This window comes from Cyprinodon variegatus, unplaced genomic scaffold (assembly GCF_000732505.1).
Source record: "Cyprinodon variegatus isolate N-32 unplaced genomic scaffold, C_variegatus-1.0 Scaffold101, whole genome shotgun sequence".
Classification (NCBI taxonomy): Eukaryota; Metazoa; Chordata; class Actinopteri; order Cyprinodontiformes; family Cyprinodontidae; genus Cyprinodon; species Cyprinodon variegatus.
In genome coordinates this window covers 278,173-300,296 of record NW_015150554.1, presented here as the reverse complement: position 1 = coordinate 300,296, position 22,124 = coordinate 278,173, and the positions used below count along the sequence as shown (strand labels likewise).

The following is a 22,124-nucleotide window of genomic DNA, read 5'->3' as shown; positions in this document are numbered from 1 at the left end:
AATGTAGGATATCTTAAAGTGAACAGAATGTTTTTGTGAAACTTGGATACAACTCTGACCAAACATTAGCTTTTTAAGGCCAATGCAGCTGTAAATCCCTACTTAGTATCCCACTGCTCAGCGTCAACTATTTGAGATTTATAAATTAATCTCTTTAACCCCAGAACCAAATAAACATCAGAAAATAAATAAAATTAAACAGTAATTAAGACTTCTGTTAGCCTTTTCTAACAACTCAATATCTTTTAAGACCCTCCAAAACCCAGGAGTTATTTCCCACCATTTCAGCCAAGAAACTATCAATATTTATTGAGCTGGGAAAGAGCAGTCACAGAATGAGTAAAAATGTGTGTAAAAACACATTTGAGGTTCTTCAAATGCCTGTCTAACCAGAGAGAAAAAAAAGGTGATAAACTCGCTCATAAGGGTAATGCATGTCTGAGACTTTACCTTGTAGTTCCTGCAGGTCGGGTTAAAGGCGTTGGTACCACAAGCAAACAAAGTCTCATCATTTCGAGGAACCAGAACTTTGACGTAGTTGTAGCACTCATCCTAAAACACACACACAAAAAATAAATATATTATGACAATGACATTAAACTGTCATTTGCTAAATTAACAATGACATCTAGAAGAGGTACACAAAAGACAAGCATGAAGTCTGAACTCACGCTGTTCTTTCCCCTGACTGTACACTTGCTGACATCTTTGGATTTCCATGTCAGCTTCTGAAACACAAGGCGAGTGTAAACTTAATAACCTTTGTATACTTTTACTGAAGTAAGTCAACCACACTTAATAAAAAAAGGATAGAAGGAAGATGATTCATGTGTGACTGGAGAGCTGTTTGTAACAACACTTCAGGTTAATAAGGGACACTGCTGTTAAGGCCAGAGCTCAGATAAATGATGATGTAATTGTTTCCAAAGTTTGCAGCTCTGCAGACCTTTTTCCTACAACAACAAACGAAGACAGCAAGAGCAAGATGGGTACAAAAGTCAGTTCAACATTTTCCAAGTGTCCTCGCATTTATTAATGTTAATATGTATGTTCATTTTTGAAATATTATAAACTACTGTCATCTTTTGTTTCATGGAAATTTAAGCTTTTTTATCAAACTTTTTATAAATAAATGGTAAGTGGCCTGTATTTATATTGGGCTTTTTCGTGTCAGAGGACTTGACCAAAGCATTTTACACTGCATTCAGTCATTCACCCATTCATGCACACAATCACACACTGATGGTAGCAGGATACATTGTAGCCACAGCTGTCCTGGGACTCACTGACAGAAGCAAGGCTACCGTACACTGGCACCACCAGTCCCTCCAACTTCCATCAGTAGGAAAGGTGCATGAAATGTCTTGAACAAGGACACGAAACTACCGACAACACTCTGGTTGCAAGGCAAACTCCTTTATATGACGCCACTGACGCACGTTTTTGTAACCAAACTTTAGGTGACATAGGATGGGAACTTTTATCATGTTGTCTAAAGTTTTTTTTTTTACTATTCTATAATAGGGGTGTCCTGATACAACCTTCTCATTTCCGATATGATAACCATAATGCAGCTTTGAATATTGACTGATATCAATATTAACCCCATAAAATATCAGGCCAAATCATAATTACTTTTATTACTCATTTTGTAGATTAAAGTATTAGGAAAGCCTTGATCAAATGACATTAGTCAAACAGGGAATAAAAGATGAGTTAAGAAAACAACTAAAACATTTATTATTAATGTTAATATTAATTAAATAGAAGTGGAGTGTCTCTATCAGCCCAGTAATATCTCTCCAATATCCAATAATGATATTGGATCAGGAAATACTTTTTCTTTATCATTATATATTTGTCATTCAGATATTCATGACAAATTATTCAGCACCTTCATTTTGTTATGGCTCGTCTTAAATGATTATTTTGATAACTAAAAAGTCATTAGTAACTTATTACTTTACACATATGTCAATATTGTAAAGAAACATATTACTTTCTGATAAAGGTAACTGGTAATATGAAATATGTTACATTCTGGATGTCACTTGACGAACACTGGTTATAAAAAATGTATTTAATAGAATCAGAAAGGAAAAAATTTCTAAGGTGTTGCTGCCTTTTTTTTTAATCAATAGGAATTCTGTGGGTTTTTAAACTTTTTTATTATTATTACACCCAGTGAGAAGCAGAACAAACACATTTGGTTTAGATTTATAACAAAGGATGATGAATTCCCAGCCAAAGAAAAGAAAATGCTTCTCTGAATTCAAAAGTAAATTCATGCAGAGATACAGAGCAGGATGCCATGCTGTCCTCAGATGCACCGTTGGGATTGAATCGTTGATAACGAGTGTAACATCTCACATCAAAGACCCGCTGTAAGCCCACCGTCCCACAATACACTGCTAGGTCTATTACTGTCAGAAGGCACCCCCTAACCTTTTCCCTTTGATGAGGAGAAGGTTTGGAGATCAAAGGAAGCGTGTCCTTTGTGCTGCCTCAGATATTACAAGGCGCTATAGTTCTGTTTTGCCGCCCTGATATTTAGTAGATCTATTGTGCAATAAGGAAAAAGGTTCTTTGCTGCATTGTCAGCTGTCGGTCCCAATATTGATCGTTTTGCTCTGAGGAAGATATTCTTATGTAAGACTGAAATCAGAATGAAGGTGCACGGTATGAAGCTTACTAAATATGTTGTGAAGCAAAGACAAGCCTGCTGAGTATGCATTCCTGTCAAACTTTATTTTCTTGAACCTATAAGTTTATTTTAAGATTAAAAGCTGCTCCATGTAAACTGAATGAAAATATAAAAAAAAAAACGAGCTAAAAATGGGATGCAGGCTGCAGCCTTGGTTAAATTCACGATACAAATCAAGGCAACAACTTTAATTTAGCAAATTACTATCTATTCACTAGCTGTAGGTGATCAGTCCAAAATGTAGATATTATTGAATCAGTGTTGGATCAAAACCGTTTTTTGTGAGATTGATATTTTTGTTTTAAGATTTGTTCTTTGATGCACTACTGCTGTTTTGACAAAAAGGCAACAGGCTGGTTGCCGCCGCTGGACTTGCAGCTCCATCCCAGCATGAAGTACGAGGAGGTAAAATCCCCCTCTGCTGTGTTTTCATTTGGTCTAAACAGGAGGGCCGACCTACAGGGAGCCTTCTGGGAATTATTCTTTGAAATTTTTAAATCATCACTCATTCTGGTTGAAAACTTTTTTATTGTAGGATTTTATCTGAAATCCCTGAATTCGTGGAGTGAAAATATGATTTATTTTTATACGGTATCTGATCAGCGCTACTTTAAAAAAATAACTTTTTTTTATTTGCTTTTAAATTGCTATATTACCTCATTTATTAAGGACTTATTACATATGCATCTTTTTGGTCTATTGTATAATTTTATTGACTTACATGGCAAAAACTGAAATAAAATTAAGCCAATTATTCTCAAAATAAGGATAATTTCCCTTAATATGAGCAAGTAAATAAGGCAATTTTCCATTGGCTTCCATTAAACGTTCATGATTAAAATAAGAAAAAATATATCATTATCCTTTTTGAAGTGCATATTTTATTTTAAGGACAAAAATATTAATTCATTGAGCAAATCATCTTTATTACTGCTCAAACGATGTCAATTGATGTCATGCTCTTGAAGTAGCCACCTATAATCTTTGTCTAAATGCTGTATACTGTACATGAAAAACATTTAAAAGATATTTCAAAATAAAATATTAGAACTTATTGGTAGTTATACCAATAAGTACTAATAGTGGTAGACATATGTTGCTTTGAATAGTTCTCCTTTAAGCTGTCTTGAAAATTTTAATTTGTTTTTTCTTAAGATCTTTTTTCCCAAATCTTTGTCACTGTGTGAGAAAACCTTAACTCGAAATTCAGATAAAGAACATTTATAGTATAAAAATGACCAATAAAAAGTATATTTTCAAAAATGCACAAATTGGCACCAATTATTTTAGTTTGTTGCTAAATCTAAATTGTTTCTCCTCAATGAGATAATCTTATTTGATAACATCCATGTGGTACAATCACAGAGAGGGATTATGAACTGATTCAAGAACAGGGAAAAAAAAAAAAAAAAAAGATTAATTCTAATTTTATTTTTAAACCAAATTAAGGCGTTTTTTTTTAAACAAAGGGTTCTGTAATCAGCGGCTTAACTAATTTAGAGCAAAAGAGACAAGCAGCACTTCCAGGGGAGACAGAGGTAATTCTGATGCACCAAAGTAATTCTGATACTTGGCGCAGGCATGTTTGCGGTCTCTGGAAGCATCAGATCCAAAAATAAACTATTCATCGTATGAATTTACTCACCAGCTGTGGAACAAACTCCTCTGATGCTGTCGTTAGGTTCACAGCAAAGACATGATCCCTGAGGAGTTCAAAGCAGAGTCAGGCACACAACCACATTTCAGAAGATTTATTGAATTCTGATGAAAGTGCTGTTCAGGCGCATCATCTAAATGCATCCATATCTGGAAGGTTGTCTTTGTGTCAAATTCAATTTTGTTTGTCATTCTCTTTGTTCAGCTGTTAATAATAATTGCAACTGTATGTTTAGCTCAATCATGCATCGGTGTTGATTTTGTGTTTACCTTGCTTTGCCAAGTGTAAACCTTTTTGACAAACTGCCTGGTTATAAATGTCAGTCAAAACCAGAGTCTAAAGATTAGAATTATGTTACAAATTTGTCCAAACCTATCTCACCTTTAATTTCATTAACTACATGTATGCATCTAGAGTGGAGTTTAGATGAGGTTTGTGGTTACATTTTCAAATTTAATTTAACATTCATACTTTCAGATAAGCAAAACAGTTAAAGACAGAGTGTACTTCCAATCACACATATTAAACACCAACTGCACTCATCACAAGTCAAGTGTTCACTTAGTATTAACTGGAGTTTCACAAAGTGTATAAAATCTGATCCTATATTTAAATGCCGAAATGATATTTAGGGGAAGTTTAGTCAAACCAGGCTGAACTTCCCAGACCAAATTTCCTATCAAAATGGTCAATTTTACTAAAGAAAATAAGTAGTCAACATTAAAATAAATACATAAATATATAATATAATTTTTATATTTTAGTCATGACATATTGAAATATTTAATACAAATAAAATATAAACACAAAGCACTGCTATCTTTAAATTAATCATTCCATGAATTAGAGCATGTGACTATCAGCAGAATAATCATCTGATCAAATTACCCAAATAAAAAACATGAATTGATAATTAAGCCTGTAATTGTTGTGAAGTATCTAAACCACACCTCTGGAATGCACATCTATAGGGATACAAGCACTTAAATATATTTGTATTCTATGGACCTTCTTTTAAACCCACTTACCTTGCTGCGATATAAAGAATATGATTAATGCGCAACATCCTCTGAAAGTCCAGGCCCAAGCGCAATGTGTCGTTGTCCTGTAGTAGACCCTGAAAACCGGGATACTGGTACGACTCTGCAAAAACCACGGATAATGAGAAATGTCAAATGATTCTGAAAAGTGAGCTTATTTCTTTTCTAAAAAAAAAATAAATAAAGCAGTTAAGGAAATTATACATCTGTTTAAAACCAGATCAAAATCAAACTAGATCTTTACATTAAACTAGACCGAAAAGACAAAAGTGTGTTTTTTTTCTCACATTCACTTAAAATTTAAATGGTTTAAATATTTAAATGGTTTACAATCTAACATTTAAAATCAGCAGGGATTATCGATGAGGCTATCTTTTTATTTTCGTTAAATTCGACATCAATCATTTGAAAGTACGTGACTGAAGACACCCCGTGTACTTTTAAGGGTAGGCTTAAAGTTTTCCTCTTGATAAAGCTTATAGTTAGAGTGGCTCAGGTTATCCAGCGCTATTTCTATAGTTATGCTGCTATAGGCTTAGACTGTTGGAGGACATAGGAACCCCTTTTTATCATTCTGCTTCACTGTATCCACTCCTTCCACTCTGCAGAATTTGTTAGTTCAAACTCTAACGCTCTCTCTGATTTTTCTTATAGTAGCTTCGTCTGGTCTGTTTGTGTTGGACTATGACATCATCCTGGAGAAAAATATCAACTGTGCTGCTGCCTTCAAGACCTCTGGTTATAGTGCTGTAGCTTGGCCTGCTCTTCAGTGTAGCACTGCTTCTTTGACTAACTGGATGTGCTCTCTTCGTCCTCTGAGATGGTAGCTGGCTTGTAGCTCATATGCCTGGCTGTGTTGATCTTGGACGGGGCCTGTGGAGCTGGTTCACAGTTGCCTTTTGTATCTCTGCTTCTTTCTCCTTGAACCCCAGTTGGCCTCGGCAGAATGCCGCTCACACTGTGCCTGGGTCTGCTGTAGTTTTCTTTCATTTTAAAGGGAGTTTTTCCTCTCCACTGTCGCTAAAGCATGCTTGGTTTAAGTGATTGCATTCAGGTCAATGAGTCGATGCAATCAGCTGGTTTTCCTAAAATAGAAAACTTTGAATCAATCTGACTGTATGATCTTGTTGAATTGTCTCTGTAAAATTCCTTGAGTTGTCATGTGTTATGAACTGGCGCTACAGTATATAAATAAACTGAACTGAAATTGAATTGAGTCGATGTCAAATGTTTTAGGTATTATTTCAGTAAACAACAGATACCTCAAATTTTAAATAAATTCCTTCAGACAGGTGGTGTAACTTTGGCTTTTAAGCTGGTTTGCTCAAACACACCTCTTCACACAAACTATTTGTAACTGATTGTGTAATAAAAAAATAACTTTTCACTATCCTTCTTTAAATAAACAGATTCTATTCATTTTAAACAAAAATGGGATGACTGCATGTTTTTAAGCTGTTTCTACTCTAATATATTTGAGTAATTAAATTATTGCCATTTCAGACACTGAATTCCCTGAATCCACCCATGAACTGGACGTGTGGAGTTAGGTGAATTTCTTTCTAATACTGTGGCTAATTTCTGTATATATTTAATGATGTCACATAAGGTAGGCATTCAGACTTTCTCTGTTGAGCTGTGACATAATGGAGCGTCCCCTCTTCCTTGTCCAAAAGAAATGTGGATCGAGTCTGCTTTTGACAGATGATGGATAAAAATGTGTGAAAATGTAAAAAAAAAAAAAGATGAACTGGCAGGAAGTGAATGATGGGAAAAGTAAAGTGAATGTGGTACATTTCAAAATGAAACAGAGGGTGTCTGACTCCGTTAACTGAACCAACCTGTATCCAGTATGAATTGCTCAACAGCAATATTTTGATGAATGACTTAATAATGGAGAAAACATGGATTATAGTCAGTGTGAGTGAGGGTTAAGTTATTACACACCAGGGAAGTGTATCATCTGATATTTTCCAAATTATATAAGGGCATTCTAATCTGAGATTCAGTAACTTTTAAATTCAAGAGAGGAAATAAAAAAAAAAATCTTCCCAATTTTTCTGGGAGTTGAAAAATAATGTTGTTAACTCTACCTGACCTAAAACAGTAAAGGTATAGTCTGATTTAATATTAGATTGTGAACAAACAAAACGCCTTTTACACAGTGAATTAAATTTCTTACTGTAACCAGTGATTCCCATTTTTTATTCTATTTTAAATTAATGGTTTTTAGAAACTGTGACAATTTCAATCAGATGAAATAATAAACTGATACAGACACATTTAGCAGAATATGCCAAATTGTTAACCAGACCAGTGTGGACTCAAAGGGATTCACTCACGCTCCGAGCTGACAACATGGAGCGGTTCCAGGTCTTTGGGGAAGGATGTGGTCGAGGCAGACGCAGACAGAAAGCACGAATGAAGCAATGTCAGCAACAACGGCATCCGCCATAGCCACAGCCAGCCGGTCAGGGCCATTTTTACAGGAGACCTTTAAATGAAGGAGGGTGGAAGAGGGTGGTGTCAGTGGGTCATCGCGAACATCCGCTGTAAGAAGAAAGAAAACGAAACAATGGTTAGGCTCTCAAAATAAACCTGGAGGGCTTATTTTGTGTTTTTTCTCCTTAAGATGTGTTTCATCTCTAGCTAGAAATAAGAAAAATTAGCATTTTGCCCCACATTAACTTACAGGACCTCAGTGCAAATTGCGCAGTTATTTATACACATTAGCAAAGCAATGACATCCAAGTGCTACCACACAAAGAAACCACCTATCATGAGAAAAACAAGGCTTTACGGTTTTAAATGGCTGCTTCAGAGAAGATTAGAAAACCAGATCAATCATTTAAACATTTGTGTTTTTTTTCTGAAAGCTTTCAGGTATTTATCTCACATTCCGGCAGAAGTGTTGGAGTTTATTTAGATAACTTCAGTTGCCTTGTGCTTCCTTTTTTATTTTGCTCATTTAAGGGGAAGTGCTTTAAAACGGAATGTTAAGACCTCAATTATTTCCATTTCTGTGGAAGCCCTCTGAACTGAAGTTGTATTTTAAAAAGCTACTTTAATTTGTTCTGCTTTCTGTCTGCAAGTAATTAACACTCCTTTAAACCCCGAGGCAAGGTCAGATTATCACATCACATAACTAACACCTCAGAAAGAAATGAGTGGAATTGCCAAGGTACTCTTGGTTTAAGACTTTTTATAATCATTTTACCATTTTATTCATTAATCCTTTTCTAACCTGGAATATTAATATATTAAGAAATACTGCCACACTTTTCTTCCTCTGTGTCCCCATCTAGTTATTTATGTTAATCTATCTGCATAATATTAAGTTTGGAACAATCACTGTTTCTTTCAGTCTTCTTTTCACCTTCTTTCCTATCAACCACATTGACAAAGGAGAGCATGAAGGTGACACGCTATCTTCTCCTCCCCTCTTCCATCAACTTCTTTGTGTCATCTCCTCAATCTCTTGATTTGTTCTGTCGTATGAAATGACAAATGAAAAGAAAGAAAGGTGAACGCAGACATGGTAAAAAAAAAAAAAACTTTTTACTCCTTATCACCATCTAAGGAAATGCAACAAAAAGAAAAATGAGGAGTCGGCCTAATGACTTGTCTTTTCACCCTCCTACATGCCTCCTTTTCCATTTCAATCTGAAATTTTCTCTCTTTTCATTTCAAACTACCGACCGTCTGCGCTATCATTGACATCTTCCACATGATTTATTCAGTACAAGTTGAACGGGTAAGGGGGGGTGGTAAAAGCATCAGAAAACACATATTAAGTTAGTAATGGGGGGTGATGGAGCAATTCCTCTCCAAAAACCACGAAAATGACCAAGGATATCGTTAAAATGGGAGAAATTCGCTCTGTTACTCAGTTAAGATGATATTGCTTTGAGAAATCCCCCAGCACACAGCTGATATCTTCTTTCAAGCCGTGTAGCTTTGATAAAAGAACTTCTGTGATGTGATGATTGATGAAAATCTTGTACTGGAGCTTCGTGGCTTCGTAACGTTTGAACAAACTGCTGGTGGTAATAACCGTCTTTCCCTCTGCCTTTTGACATACAGTCTGCTTTCCTTTTTCTCCTCCAGCTGTATTTATCAGCTTTGTACAGGAGACAATTTAAGTAATCACAGCTTCAGACTGAATCCTTTAGAGAAAGATCATCCAGTTACCACAAGAGGATTTTCTTCCTTCTAATGAGACCATCAATAAACACAAAACAGCCCGATAGTGTTGTGAAATTATTAGAAATCAATATAATACAAGATAAAACGCTATGCAGGGTTTAATTGTTTGACACCCCGAAAACTATGATCCAGTCAATATAACCCCCAAGTAATATTACTACATAATTATTAATTAAAAAAATATATCTCACATGAATTATTTATTTTAATTTGGTAACAAAATAGTAGCATGTAAAGTAACCCAACCGGTTTCTCAAACACTCAATGGTTGCTGTACTTCTGATACAGCTTGTACCTTTAAAATGAAAAGATTCTTTAAAAGCAGGCAATTTCTTAATGCTGGCTGTTTTGTGAATGACCCACAATCTCATAAAAGAAGACATTTAGGAGAATGCATCTGTTAAAAAGAGGCATTAGGCCCAAAAGGACATTAGATTTCCCATTTTATGGGTAAGCAATTCAATATTTTCCTGCTGTTTGCCCTATAATCACCATCTGCTTCTCCAAATAAAACTATGAGTCAAAAGAAAAAGAAGAGAAAACTAAGGACATTTGCAAAATACAGCACTGTGAATTTTTGTTCGTAAACTATACAACTCAACACAGCATGGACTTTAACACCTTCAATGGTTAAACAGACGCTCATCAGCCACAAAATAATGAAAATAAGATAAAGCAAAATTGAGTCATAAAGAAATAAAGGAGGAAAAAGCATATGTTCCATCTGCTTAAGGAAAAAATCAGCTAAGACGACACATTTAAGAACTGCAAATCTGTAATATGGCCTGTGAGCTAATTCCATCTGGTCCATGAAGTATTAAATTGCTCATAAGTCAAAAGCAATCCAACATAGTAATTAGTTAACTTGCTAACATTATTGCATAATTAGGGCCTAACTTTAACAATGAAGATCTGTATCAACTTGAGACATCCAGATCTGTTCCCCAAACCAATCATGCTATTTTTAAAAGAATCAATTTAGGAATCAATGCTCCTCATTAAATAAATACATTCATAGTAAAAGAGAACATATCTGATGCTGCAGCTTGTGCTACTGTTACATCATCTTTACATTAAACATGTGAAAAATTGCTCTGGGTTTAATCACAAAGTAGCAATGCTGCACTTTTTCCAGTCCTATTTTGCCCCTTAATGTTATGCAACTCAAATTCTATTTTTAGATGATACTATAAAAACATTGAAGAGAGAGGTATGATGGAAAGTGGCATTCTACCAAGCATGAGTAACTCCTTACAACTTAAGTTACCAATAATTAGTAAACAATGTTGGTATTAACTTTATTAGCAAAGACAAGCTTTACAGTTTTCAGTGACTTGTCAAAAACTGCTTATGTGTACAAATCCTTTAAAGGATGTTACTGGTTCTTTATGCTAACTCGGATAAAGTATGTTCAAAATAAAATCAAATAAATGTGGATAAAAGGAGCCAAGTGTAAATTAAAGAAACTGAGAAAAACCTGTAAGATTTCAAGCATATTTTTTCTAAAAGTACAGAGGAAAGTACAATACGTAGGATAGTATAGCTCAATATGGGATGAGTAACAGTTTTCAATAAGAAATAGCTCCCTCAATCATTGTGTAGCTCCCTGTATGTGTATGTGCTGTTCCTTAAATCATTAATTTGCCGCTCTGAGCTAAATCAGCCATGATGTCAATTCTCATTCAACGAGACAAGCCCGAGAAAAAGTGTGTTCACTAACGAACGACTAGTCACTCAGTCAGGCATGCTTGTAGAGCTCAGAGCACACCTTGGAGAAAAGCTGGTTTTATTTAGTCTCTGCCCATGACATTCTGTCTAAAGCTTTGTCCCATTTCTCAAAAGTAATTTACACCTGGATGTGTACGACTGGATTAGATTGACACCTGGAAAGATTTCTTGTCAGCTAAGGCATTACATTGTGTGGACTGAAGCCTGAAGTGATATATGAACCTTTTAGAGTTTTAATCATACTGTAATGTTATGTCTACCATTGCTAAATATATAGAAATGCCTTTCTTTTCACTCAGTTCGGTCCTGTTCATATGTCAACCGATTGAAAGACAAAAATACTTATGATTTATTGAACTCGCAACAGTTTTGGACAAAATTGAAGAAGTTATGGAAGCTGGTGAAAAGCAAAAGCATAGCTGTTGCATTTGTAGATTGTTCCAGGTACCAGTGTATCATGTCTCAATTCAATAAAGACATCCAGAGGAAACTAGCTGGTCTCTCCAGTTGGTGAACAGATATTATAGTGCAGCTATAAAAGTGTTCAATTTGTCTAAGCTGGAAGAAAAAGCCACAAGTGAATAAATACAAAAACTACACACTATAGTGCGTAATCACTCGAGTTAATATAGGAAAAACTTGTACTTAAAAGAAAACCTCCTTAATTTACAGCTAACATTAGAAATACACACAGGATTTACTCCTAACCATCATTAAAAATTATACATGATCAAGGTTTTTCATTTTTATATCTAGCAGGTCTTTACATTTTCAACCTTGAAGTGATACTTATGAAAGCTCACGGTCGTTTCAGTACAAGACACTTTTACAGCTTGGATTTTTGCAATGCAAATTCAGTTGCATGTCCAAATTACTCCCTAAAATCAATCAAAAAATAAAAAAAAAAACTGCAGACCAATTTGTCTCTTTTGGATTTACATTCAAAGATTAGCTTTAAGCTAAAATAGATCATCCTAACAATGGTCCTTGAAGGTGTTGCCAGTCTACACCTCAAGTTTACTTTGCTTTATTTAAGCACTTTAGTAGCATTTCTTTTTGTATGTTTAATAAAAATAGCAAGGCTCCACGGTGGAGAAGAAGGTAGCACTGTTGCTTTACAGCAGGATGGTTCTGGGTTCCGTTTCAGGGCCAGGGTCTTTCTCATGATCTCCCTGTGAATGCATGGGTTCTCTCCGGGTACTCCAGCTTCCTCCCACAATCCAAAAACATGACTGTTGGGTTAAATTGCTTCTCTAAAAATGTCCTTACGTGTGAGTGTGTGTATGCATGGTTGTGTGTCTTTGTTTGTTTTGCCCTGCAACAGACTGGTGACCTGTTCAGGGTGTACCCTGCCTCTTTCCCAAAGACTGCCGGAGACTGGCCTCACCGAGACTCTGACAAGAACTAAGCTGGAGGAGATGAATGGACGGACGGAAATAAAAATAGCTAAGTATCAGCCTTGACATATTTTTGTCAATTTTAAAAGAGGCGACACATATGAAGACATATACTCAGTGTATGTAACCTTGATAATATTAGTAACATATCAAAGGAAAGTCACTGCATATTTAGGGCAGAGTTTGGGTGATTTGAAATGCGGTAAGGTATTTAGCAATAATCATCTTCCAACAATCAATGGAAGAAAATAGCTTTGAAGAACAAAAAAAAAAATGTTTATTTGAGGCTTTCAGTAGGTTTCTGTTACACATTATGCCTAAAGATTCCCATTCAGCAGATGTGTAGATAGCTAAAAGTTATTGAAGTATGACAACTAAAGAAATCCAGGTAAAAAACAAAAACAAGTTGAACCTAAAGTTTAGCCGAATGTATGAGTCAGTGGTAAAAGGTAAAAACCACTCAAAGCTACAACAAACATATAATTGCATAGAATGGATATAAATAAAGTGTAAATTAGGGAGCATTTACCTTACCAATTTCTTCCAGTATTTTTTTTCCAGAGCTTTAGTCTTCACATTAACTATCAGCCCCAGGCTGCTTATCTTAAAACAAATGCCGATGTTAACAGAAGAAAGCTCCTTAAAGAACTAATTAACTTTCTTCTGGCTGCAGGATAATAAAATGCCACATTCTAAGATGGGTCTGATAGTACTTAAGATTACGTTTTAATTTCTTTCTTTTCTTTGGTGCTTATGCGTTAAACATTTTATGACACACTGTAGTACACAGATATAACATCCTATTAAAAAAAAGGGAACCAGCATTTTCTCTCTTGAAATAATACAAAAACAAAAAAACTCAGGTATTTTTATTATTCCATGTCCTGTTTTCCCTAATTTTAAGTGTATCACAAGGTTGTATAAAACATCTAAAATCTTGGTTCTCTGCCTTTTTGTGTGTCCGTAAGCCTTTGAACAACCTTGATTTTCTACATGTAAAAAGAACATAAATGTAACAGTGAGGCTCAGGATATCTTGTTGATCCCCGTCAATCCACCACAACCCATTTGGTTAATTGAAATACCCTGTTCTCCTCCTCCCTGCATGTTTTCTGTAGTCTGAACATGAGCGTCTATCTGGCAGCGACAATCTGTCATTTCAACAGCAGAACTAATGTGCTTCATTGGGTTCAAACAAGAGCAGTGGTCTCTGCAGTGATTTATAGAAAAGGCCAATATCAAGATTTGAACATAAATCTGATCTGGTTTGGCTGCTGTAGTCCGCCCATTGCAGAGATTTTGATCGATTACACATTTACTAGAGGATTAATCAATGGAACACTGCTTCCTAAGGGAGTAAAGACATTTAGTAGAACAAGTTTAATTTAAAACCCTTTACTGGCCACATTTCTGCCTGCAGCATCTGCAAGAACTCAATACTGTTTTATCATTTCATATGCAAGTAGGCTCTGGTGACTTTTAAGTGTTCTTGAGAATGTTGGTGAAATACCTCAAATAATAAAAGAAGCCACAAATTTCACTTGATACTTTAGTATAAATCAGTAAAGTAAATCTTTGAGCATGACAAGACTTTTTTTTTAATGGATTTCTTAAGCATTCAAATTTTGATGGGCACACCTTAAGCCAGGGGTCTTTTCCAGGTCAAGGACCCCAAACTGATGGCAAGATGGGGCGGAGACCCCCTAGTATGAAATTGTGTTATATCAAACTGGTCCTATAGTCACTCTATTACATATGGAGTAATGTAACAAAAGTATTTTCGTCCTGGGATTATAAAAGTATTTCTGATTCTGATTCCTGGTTGATGGGACAGGTGATGTGAATGAAACGGTGCCCAGCTTGAAAGGGCTCCTGTGTGTCGCTGAATGTGTGCATTGATGACTGAAAGAAATCTTCTGCCTCCATTTATCTGTTTACTGCAGTGTGTTGAATTCATGTTAATGTGTTTTTAAAGACATTTCAATAAGTGGGGAAAAAATTGAAAGGTGAAATATATATATTAAAAAAAAAGCGTCTAATCTACCAAAACTTTCGCGACCCCATGCAGTACCTCTTTGGACCCACTAGGAGTCGTGGACCCCCTGTTCAAGACCTCCGCCTTAAGCCATGCAGTCAGTAAACGGACAAACCAATACATTTTCACTTGGAGTTTGTTCTAATATACATATATTTTTGATTTGTGAATTTTTTATTTGCTTGGCAGTAATGGAATACATCAGTTCTAACTGCAGCCTGAAAATTTAGCAAACTTTGTTGTAGTTAATGCCTAAGAATTAATTGCATTTATTATTTTTTTGTTTTGTTATTGTTGTTTTGTCAGAGATATGGATAGATGTTCCTTGGCCAGAACACTGAAACCATAGATGAAGATAAAATGGACTCTGGGTGACACGCTCTGATTCAGAGAGCAAAGATTGTGTCATACCATGCAGAGCTCCAGAATGAGGAGGACCATAGAGTGACTTATTTTAGTATTTGCATAAGTTACTTTGCTTTCTGATTAACTTATTAGGTCACATATCAGTCATTATATCAACGTATTAGTCATTTAAGTGCATTATAAAACTCTGTATTAAATTTTTGGGGGGGTTAAATTTTTTAAGCAAGTCGCTGAGATGTTCCCCCTCCCCCTTTCAAGTGTTTCAGTTTGTTGTGATGAGTCAGCATTTAACGCCACATTAAATCTACCTTCGAAGTTAAGATAGGCTTTACGTTTTCTTTTGGGCGCTCCTATTCTATACTAAACACATTGTTTGGTGACTACTACTGTGTCCTTATGCTCAATCAGCTTGGTCCATCACTCAGATGTCTGCATAAGAAGAAAATTCCATACTTATTTTGCTGTATTAAAGATTGGTTTGACAGCCCAAACTATTATATTCAGACCAGTTGCAGCAACAGTATTTCACACACTGGGCAAGTGTATATTTTCAATGTAGACAGGCTTATAAACAGCAGACAGGTCATCATTTGGACAGAGACAATCCACTTGACCCACACATTAAAAGTGATAACATATTATTATTTAAAGTTACCTCTTTCTACACTATTGCCAACTTGTTTACCACAGTCAGGAACACAAAACAGGTATGTTTGACCTCTGGATTGATTGATTAATTTAACAAATCTATGACTAGACACATCTAACAGCTGTCAAGCTGAGACTCATGGCACATCCAGAAGCTGTCTAAACTTAGCTGTATATCACTTTTAATGGCTTATCAATAATCAACATTTAAAGTGAGAAAGGAATAGTGCACATTCTCTGGGAAAATGTCATTACAGCTGGCATTGAACAGGTAGCACCAAAGAGAAACGAAAGCAGAACATTTCTCAGGGAAAACAAGGACATAAAGTGCTCTTAATTTTAAGAAAGAAGCCCTTCCAACCTTGTACGGACAGTTTATAAATGTTAAAAATACCCAATAGCATTATGTACATAAACAAAGTCTTCTCCACAATTAACCTGAACGTAGCATTATTATTTGCATAATTTTTGCATGTAGAATTTAAATTTCATCCTGCTCCTTTAAAAAGCACCATTTCACAGATAGATACTTAACAGGTCTAATGGTCTAATGTATCATCTCATTATATAGAGATACTGGATAATCACATAAGGCCATTTGTAATTACAATTTTAATTCAGCAGCTGAAGAGTCAGAGATCATATAGAAAAGAATGCACATATACAGATGTTTTCAATCATTTTAGGTATTTCCATTATAATGATTTATAATTTATATATCAACACAGCAGGTAATAACAAAAGACTACATTAGACCAATAACAAAGGGGGTTTATAGAGAAATGCACTTACTGCTTGTTTAGAGGATGTTTTTTTCAAAAGGTACTTTTAATGTGACATTTAGCCTCGCACAGATCCATTCCAATGTATTATATGTGACTGTGCAATTTAGTTTGATGCGTGTTATAATCAAATGCATTCAAATTCAATTTATAATGCCAAAGCATTTTTAATTAAAGAAGAAACAGATCCAGGCAGGGTAAGAACAGCACCACCACACACAAAACGTCCCCTGAGGGTTACAATTCTGTTTAAACTGTGGCCCATCAGAGCAGTAATACGTGACTGAGACCAGCAGTTTAATGTATTCCACCATTAAGTCTGTGTTTGCATCAAGCATTGCAGCACTGAGTTTATAGTTTCCCCCAAAGCAGTATCAGTGCTTAACCGAAGTCTAGTGCTGGAGTCAGCCTTTTGCTGTTTTCTTTTTGTTGTCGTTTGTGTTTTTCAAATTACCAGTTAAAGAGAACCAGCCTACAAATGTGCAATGACACTAAAAGCACGTCTTAAAATTAATATTCTATTTTTCATATGGTGAAGGGAATCGAGAAAAATCACTGTCAGCAACAAAATACCTGTTTCCATCAAAATCTAATTGGGTTTTTTGTATGGATTGATCTTCAACCACCTGGGTTATTTAGATGCTTTTGTGCAGGTGTCTACATGATTGTGTGTGTGTGTTTAGTACTACTTGTACATGTGTTTAAGTGAGTTTGTCAACTGCAGGTGCAAGGTGTCTAGGAATGACCAGAAAGGTATAAAGCCTGTACACTTTTGCTGCACCCAACAGCAACAAAGGTTGACCTGGCTCCCGGAGTCCTCAGAAGCCGCAGGCAGACACTTGGCACCACCACAGGCCAGCCTTACGCCCTGCAGAGAGTCAGGTCGCCAGTGAAGCACAGGTGCAGAAGCCCCTGGCCAAAGAGTCAGAGGCTGAGATGTAGGGCACTGAGCCCACAAAAATCAACAATTCCAGCTGTACAGGCCAAGTCTGACCCAGTTCCCTGGTGGCCCAGGGCTAATAGCAACCTCCTTCGGCAAGAGCGCTCATCACCAAGCAGGGGAGAACCCCTTCCAGATCCACAACAAACCTAGCAGGCACTTATTACAGCATTATTACAGCAAGAAGAATAACTTTTTCCTGGAGCTTTATGTATGCTGCGCACAAAGCAACAATATCATTATTAAACAATATAAACACAAAGGGAAGAAAAGTAATTATGAAAAGCATATTTAAAAATGAATGATATGTCAAACCAGCTTAAAGAAACCTTGACAAGCTAAATTTCCCATTGGGATCAGTGTATTAGTTTGGGTGAAGTTACTCCTATAGAAAGTACTGCTCAAGAGGGTGTGCTGAAAATGGAGCTATCCAGGGTGCTGAAACAGATACACTGCCAAGCAAAGCGAGCTGACTGAAAAACAACAGTTTAACATATATTTTGTTTGTGTATCAGGATCTAATTGTGATTCTAAATTAAAAACCTCAGAAAAGACTTGTTCTATCAGTTTGCAAAAAATTCACATAGCTCAAGTAGTGGTGATATTATATTATCATGCTGATGGTGATTCAAATTGTTATTCAATTTATTTATTCAACTATGAATTGAGAAAATCTTTAGAGCTAGAGCGAGATGGACATGTTAACCTAAAGTGGGTTTCTTATTTTTACACACTAGTCTTAAAGAGGCCTTACAGAGTATTCTAACGATACTGCCACCTGTGGCCAAAACAGAGAACTCCAGCACAATTCTGCTCAGGCTTCAAACCTTTTTTTTTTTTTTTTTTTTTCCATCTTACCCAGAGTTGCCATTGCTGTCAGAGTTGAGCTGAATGCCAGTTGCTTCTGAGTATCCACAAAATCCATCTTGAATATAAAGCCTCGATTGTTTGCTAAGTCTGACCCATTTAACAGAGGTGCAGAACAGTGCTGGAACTTCTGACACAAAGTAAATACAGGAAAATATAGCCTACGGGCTATAGATGAATCTGGGCTTAACTTCTGTGGTGTAAGTCTGCTCATCAAAATATATTTTAGTCATAAAAGGTCAAATAAAAGGCTATTTCATAGATATTTTTCAATAAAAACTAAATAAGAACAGTAAAGTAATGATCTGAAGCACACACTCCAGACATTCAGATGTTTATCCATGGGTTCTTGCACATTACTTAACTTTTTATGAAATCTTTAGAACATTAGTTTTTTGCATATCATGCTGACATATTTTCATACATACTGGTAAAACAGACAGCCTTTACAAATCAACAAAACAGTTGTGTCAAATACTTTGCAAAACATCAAACTTCATTCAAGGGCTGGACAAAACACTCTTCAAAGATGCAGTTTTTAAATGTCGCATGAAAGGCTTAATGGTAAACCTTCCTTGCCCCTAGCTGTACATGAGTCTCTGCTCTTCATCTCTGAAGATGAAGCCAAATCAGTATAATGAAATTCACTCTTACACAGACTAACCACGAGCAGCCATTAGGCGAAAACCACGACAACCTGCTGTCAGTGGTTGAAAAGAATTTATACAGGAAAAAAGAAGAATAATTTGACCATTATCTAAACTTGGTTTTTACTGCCATACTAAAAAATATTGGGTCAATTTATATTCAGCTGTCATGACCAATGCTTTTCCATCCTCTTTGCATGAAAAATTTCAATTAAAGAACAAATGAAACCTCAATGAGGCTTTTGTAGCCACCTAAGGAGTAAAACCTGTCACAGATAAAAGAGCTAAAAAAAAAAAGGAATGGATGTGATTTAAAAAAAAAAAAAAACTTTTCCATGTTATTGTATAGCATTTTTTAAAGCTTACATAAAGCAGCAAAAATTATTAAAAGAAAAGAACTTGCTCCATCAGTAGTAAACGTCTGATTGGGAAACTGAAAGTATATTTTTTATATATTATATTTAAATAAATTCAAAACTACTTTTTTTATCTTAACTACACAGATTCTTGTATTTAAATTATTTATCAATTTTAAGTGATAAAAAGGTCATTTATTTATTGGATTCATTTTTATCCTTCAATACGACCATTTACGAGGCGTATCCCAATTCCATTCCAAATATCTGATTAGGGGCCCAATTCAACCTTAATTAAAAAGGTACAGTATCAGTGTCCTGACTAAATCAAACTCTGAATACCAGTTTGCGTATTGTCTGTGGTTTTGTCATTCATTACCCACATACAGTATCAATTTTGGTGGCCAAGTTTTACAATCTACAGTTTTTTATGTAAGGATACATTTTAGGCTGTGTCCCCTCTCAGTTTCAGGTTCTTTAAATTATATATTGTTAGTAAAATTGTTCTGATGTGTGACTGTTCACCAAGCTACAGATATAAAACAGAAAAAGCACCATGATTATGATAAAGACAAAAAAATTTTAGTATTAGGATGACTTCTGAAGCTTCATTAGAGCAGCAGGAACATAGCTTTCCTTGTTCTGCTGTGGTCTGCATACCAGGAAAATAGGCCTCCAACTGCAGGGAAGCTCCTTTCAAAAATAAATTTTTCCAAGTCAAAAAATCCAATGTTTTACCTGCCTGAAGTACAGGTATCCCGGACAAAGCGCTGCATCCCCAGTCAGACATTTAGTCTTTTTCACAGTTTGTTTAAAGAAGTTTTAAGGTCAAATAATTAGAATATGCTATTTAAGAAAGACGCCAACTAATTAAATAAAAGCTTGATCAATCTTGGTAATTATTTGGTAAATATTTATTATTGTTTTTATTTATTGTTTTTTTTTTTTTACTTTTCACCATTCTGTTATTCTTATACACTTTTCTACGGTCCACATATATGTGACTTTTTGCTGCTGTAGACAACAGAATTTACCCTTTTTGGGACAATAACAGGAATTTCTATTCTATTGTATTTACCAATCACTGTGAGCAGCTACTATTTCTGATTACCTTTAAGCATACCACTTGACAATAAGCCTTAATGTCTAATTTTACTCAATAACAATCCTTAAAAATGTAGAGCACAGTTGATTCCCTGCTCTTTTATCCAAGCTACATGTCTTGTTCCAATTAACTAGAGTCTTTTTCAAAGTTTTAAATTCCAACTTATGTAAAGGGCATTTATTGGCCGGTACAGTTCACAGTCTAAATTACAAGCAAGTCATATCAAAACAGACAACAAACTGGCCAGCAACCAAAATGTTCTAAAGAAAAATCCATCAGCTAGAGAAAAAGGGCAAACCAGTATTCTAAAAACTTCTCTAAAGTCAAACTTATGGCTGTGGTCTATAAAAGGGATAATGCACCATCCAGACAATTAATGTTTTCTGATTAAAGCTGGGCACGGTCACAGAATTATTATTATATAAACCATGCAAAACCAAATAAATGTAGTGTGCGGCATCTTTAAAACTATAGGTTTTTATTAACCTGACAACAGCCAGATGCTGCAGGAGCTGGGCGGAGCGAGACATGCATCTGGCTGTTGTCAGGTTAGGTTTTTATAGCATAAAACCACTGTTTAATGGAATGGAAGTATGATAATACTTTTGAATTGAAATATAGTTATAATTAATGTAATACAATAGCAGCAGCATCAGAGATGGGGCAGTAATTAGAAACATGTTCTGTTTAATAATCAGCCTCTCTTCAGCTTTATACTATGATTAACACTTACAGTCAGCCTTCTACCCTTTAAGACTGCAGAAAACTGACAAAAATCATTCTGTGGCAGCTGGGTGTTTGTGTGCCATATGAACAGCGGTTTACCTCTGCAGCCCAGAGTCTCTGTTACAGCAAATCTGAGGGTTCAATGAGACCAATGTCAGACAGGTCGCAGCGGCCGCTGCAGTGGTGATTATAGTGAAGGCTGATAAGTGATAATGAGATTAGGGTCTCCGACATGAGGGCAGATCTACTGATTTGGTCATTTCCAGCATCCACAGAGGAAGATGGGTGACATGTTGTGGATATAATTGGCTCACTGGGGAAAAAAAATGCGTTTCAGCGTGAAACAAAAATGTGTTATACCACTATTTGGCAGATGTTCTAATTTGCTCTAATAAATTTGTGATCTCTGGGTAACTTTCCACATCTTCCGATCTTTTTGATTTATTTTTTATTTTCATGGTAAGACATTTATGTCTGGACAACACATGTTATGTCCCTGTTTTGATGGTTATTTACAATATAAAGACTCCATTTATGCAATTCTTAAATCCTGTTTTTTACAAGCAGCTGTTCAGTTTGTTTTATTGTGCTACTGCTTTAAGTGATTCTAATTCCTTTTAAGGAGGTTGATTGGTTGTAGAGGTCTATTAATTACCAATTTATTCAAGTATGGAGCTGGTGAAACACTGAAAATATGCAGGGCACTCGGTCCTGACCACAAGGACTGAAGGGCCCTAATTAAAATAAGTGATTTTATGCCGGACCTTAAAAGTATTGGAGGACTTTCACAAAGTTTTAAAAAGACCCGCCCTCTCCACTTAAAAAAAAATTGCAAATGCAAATGGGCTTTTGTACACTCTTGCACTAAACGCGTGCAAGAGTGTACAAAAGCCCATTTTTCCTCGTGCACGCTTTGTTTAA

The 22,124-nt window shown here is 35.6% G+C and overlaps 1 protein-coding gene across 2 annotated transcripts in view; it reads right to left on the bottom strand.

Annotated features, from left to right (window-relative positions):
- The window catches only part of LOC107084518 (semaphorin-6D-like), a 201,063-nt gene that overhangs the window by 72,365 nt on the left and 106,574 nt on the right, over positions 1 to 22,124 (bottom strand). For both annotated transcript variants that reach the window (XM_015374399.1, XM_015374397.1), the window contains exons 4-8: positions 7,744 to 7,951; positions 5,390 to 5,504; positions 4,350 to 4,407; positions 672 to 728; positions 451 to 552 (exon numbers count right to left, since the gene is read on the bottom strand). In XM_015374399.1, the coding sequence (XP_015229885.1) occupies positions 451 to 552; positions 672 to 728; positions 4,350 to 4,407; positions 5,390 to 5,504; positions 7,744 to 7,882 (471 nt within the window). In that variant the 5' untranslated portion in view covers positions 7,883 to 7,951. The remainder of the gene's footprint in view (positions 1 to 450; positions 553 to 671; positions 729 to 4,349; positions 4,408 to 5,389; positions 5,505 to 7,743; positions 7,952 to 22,124) is intronic.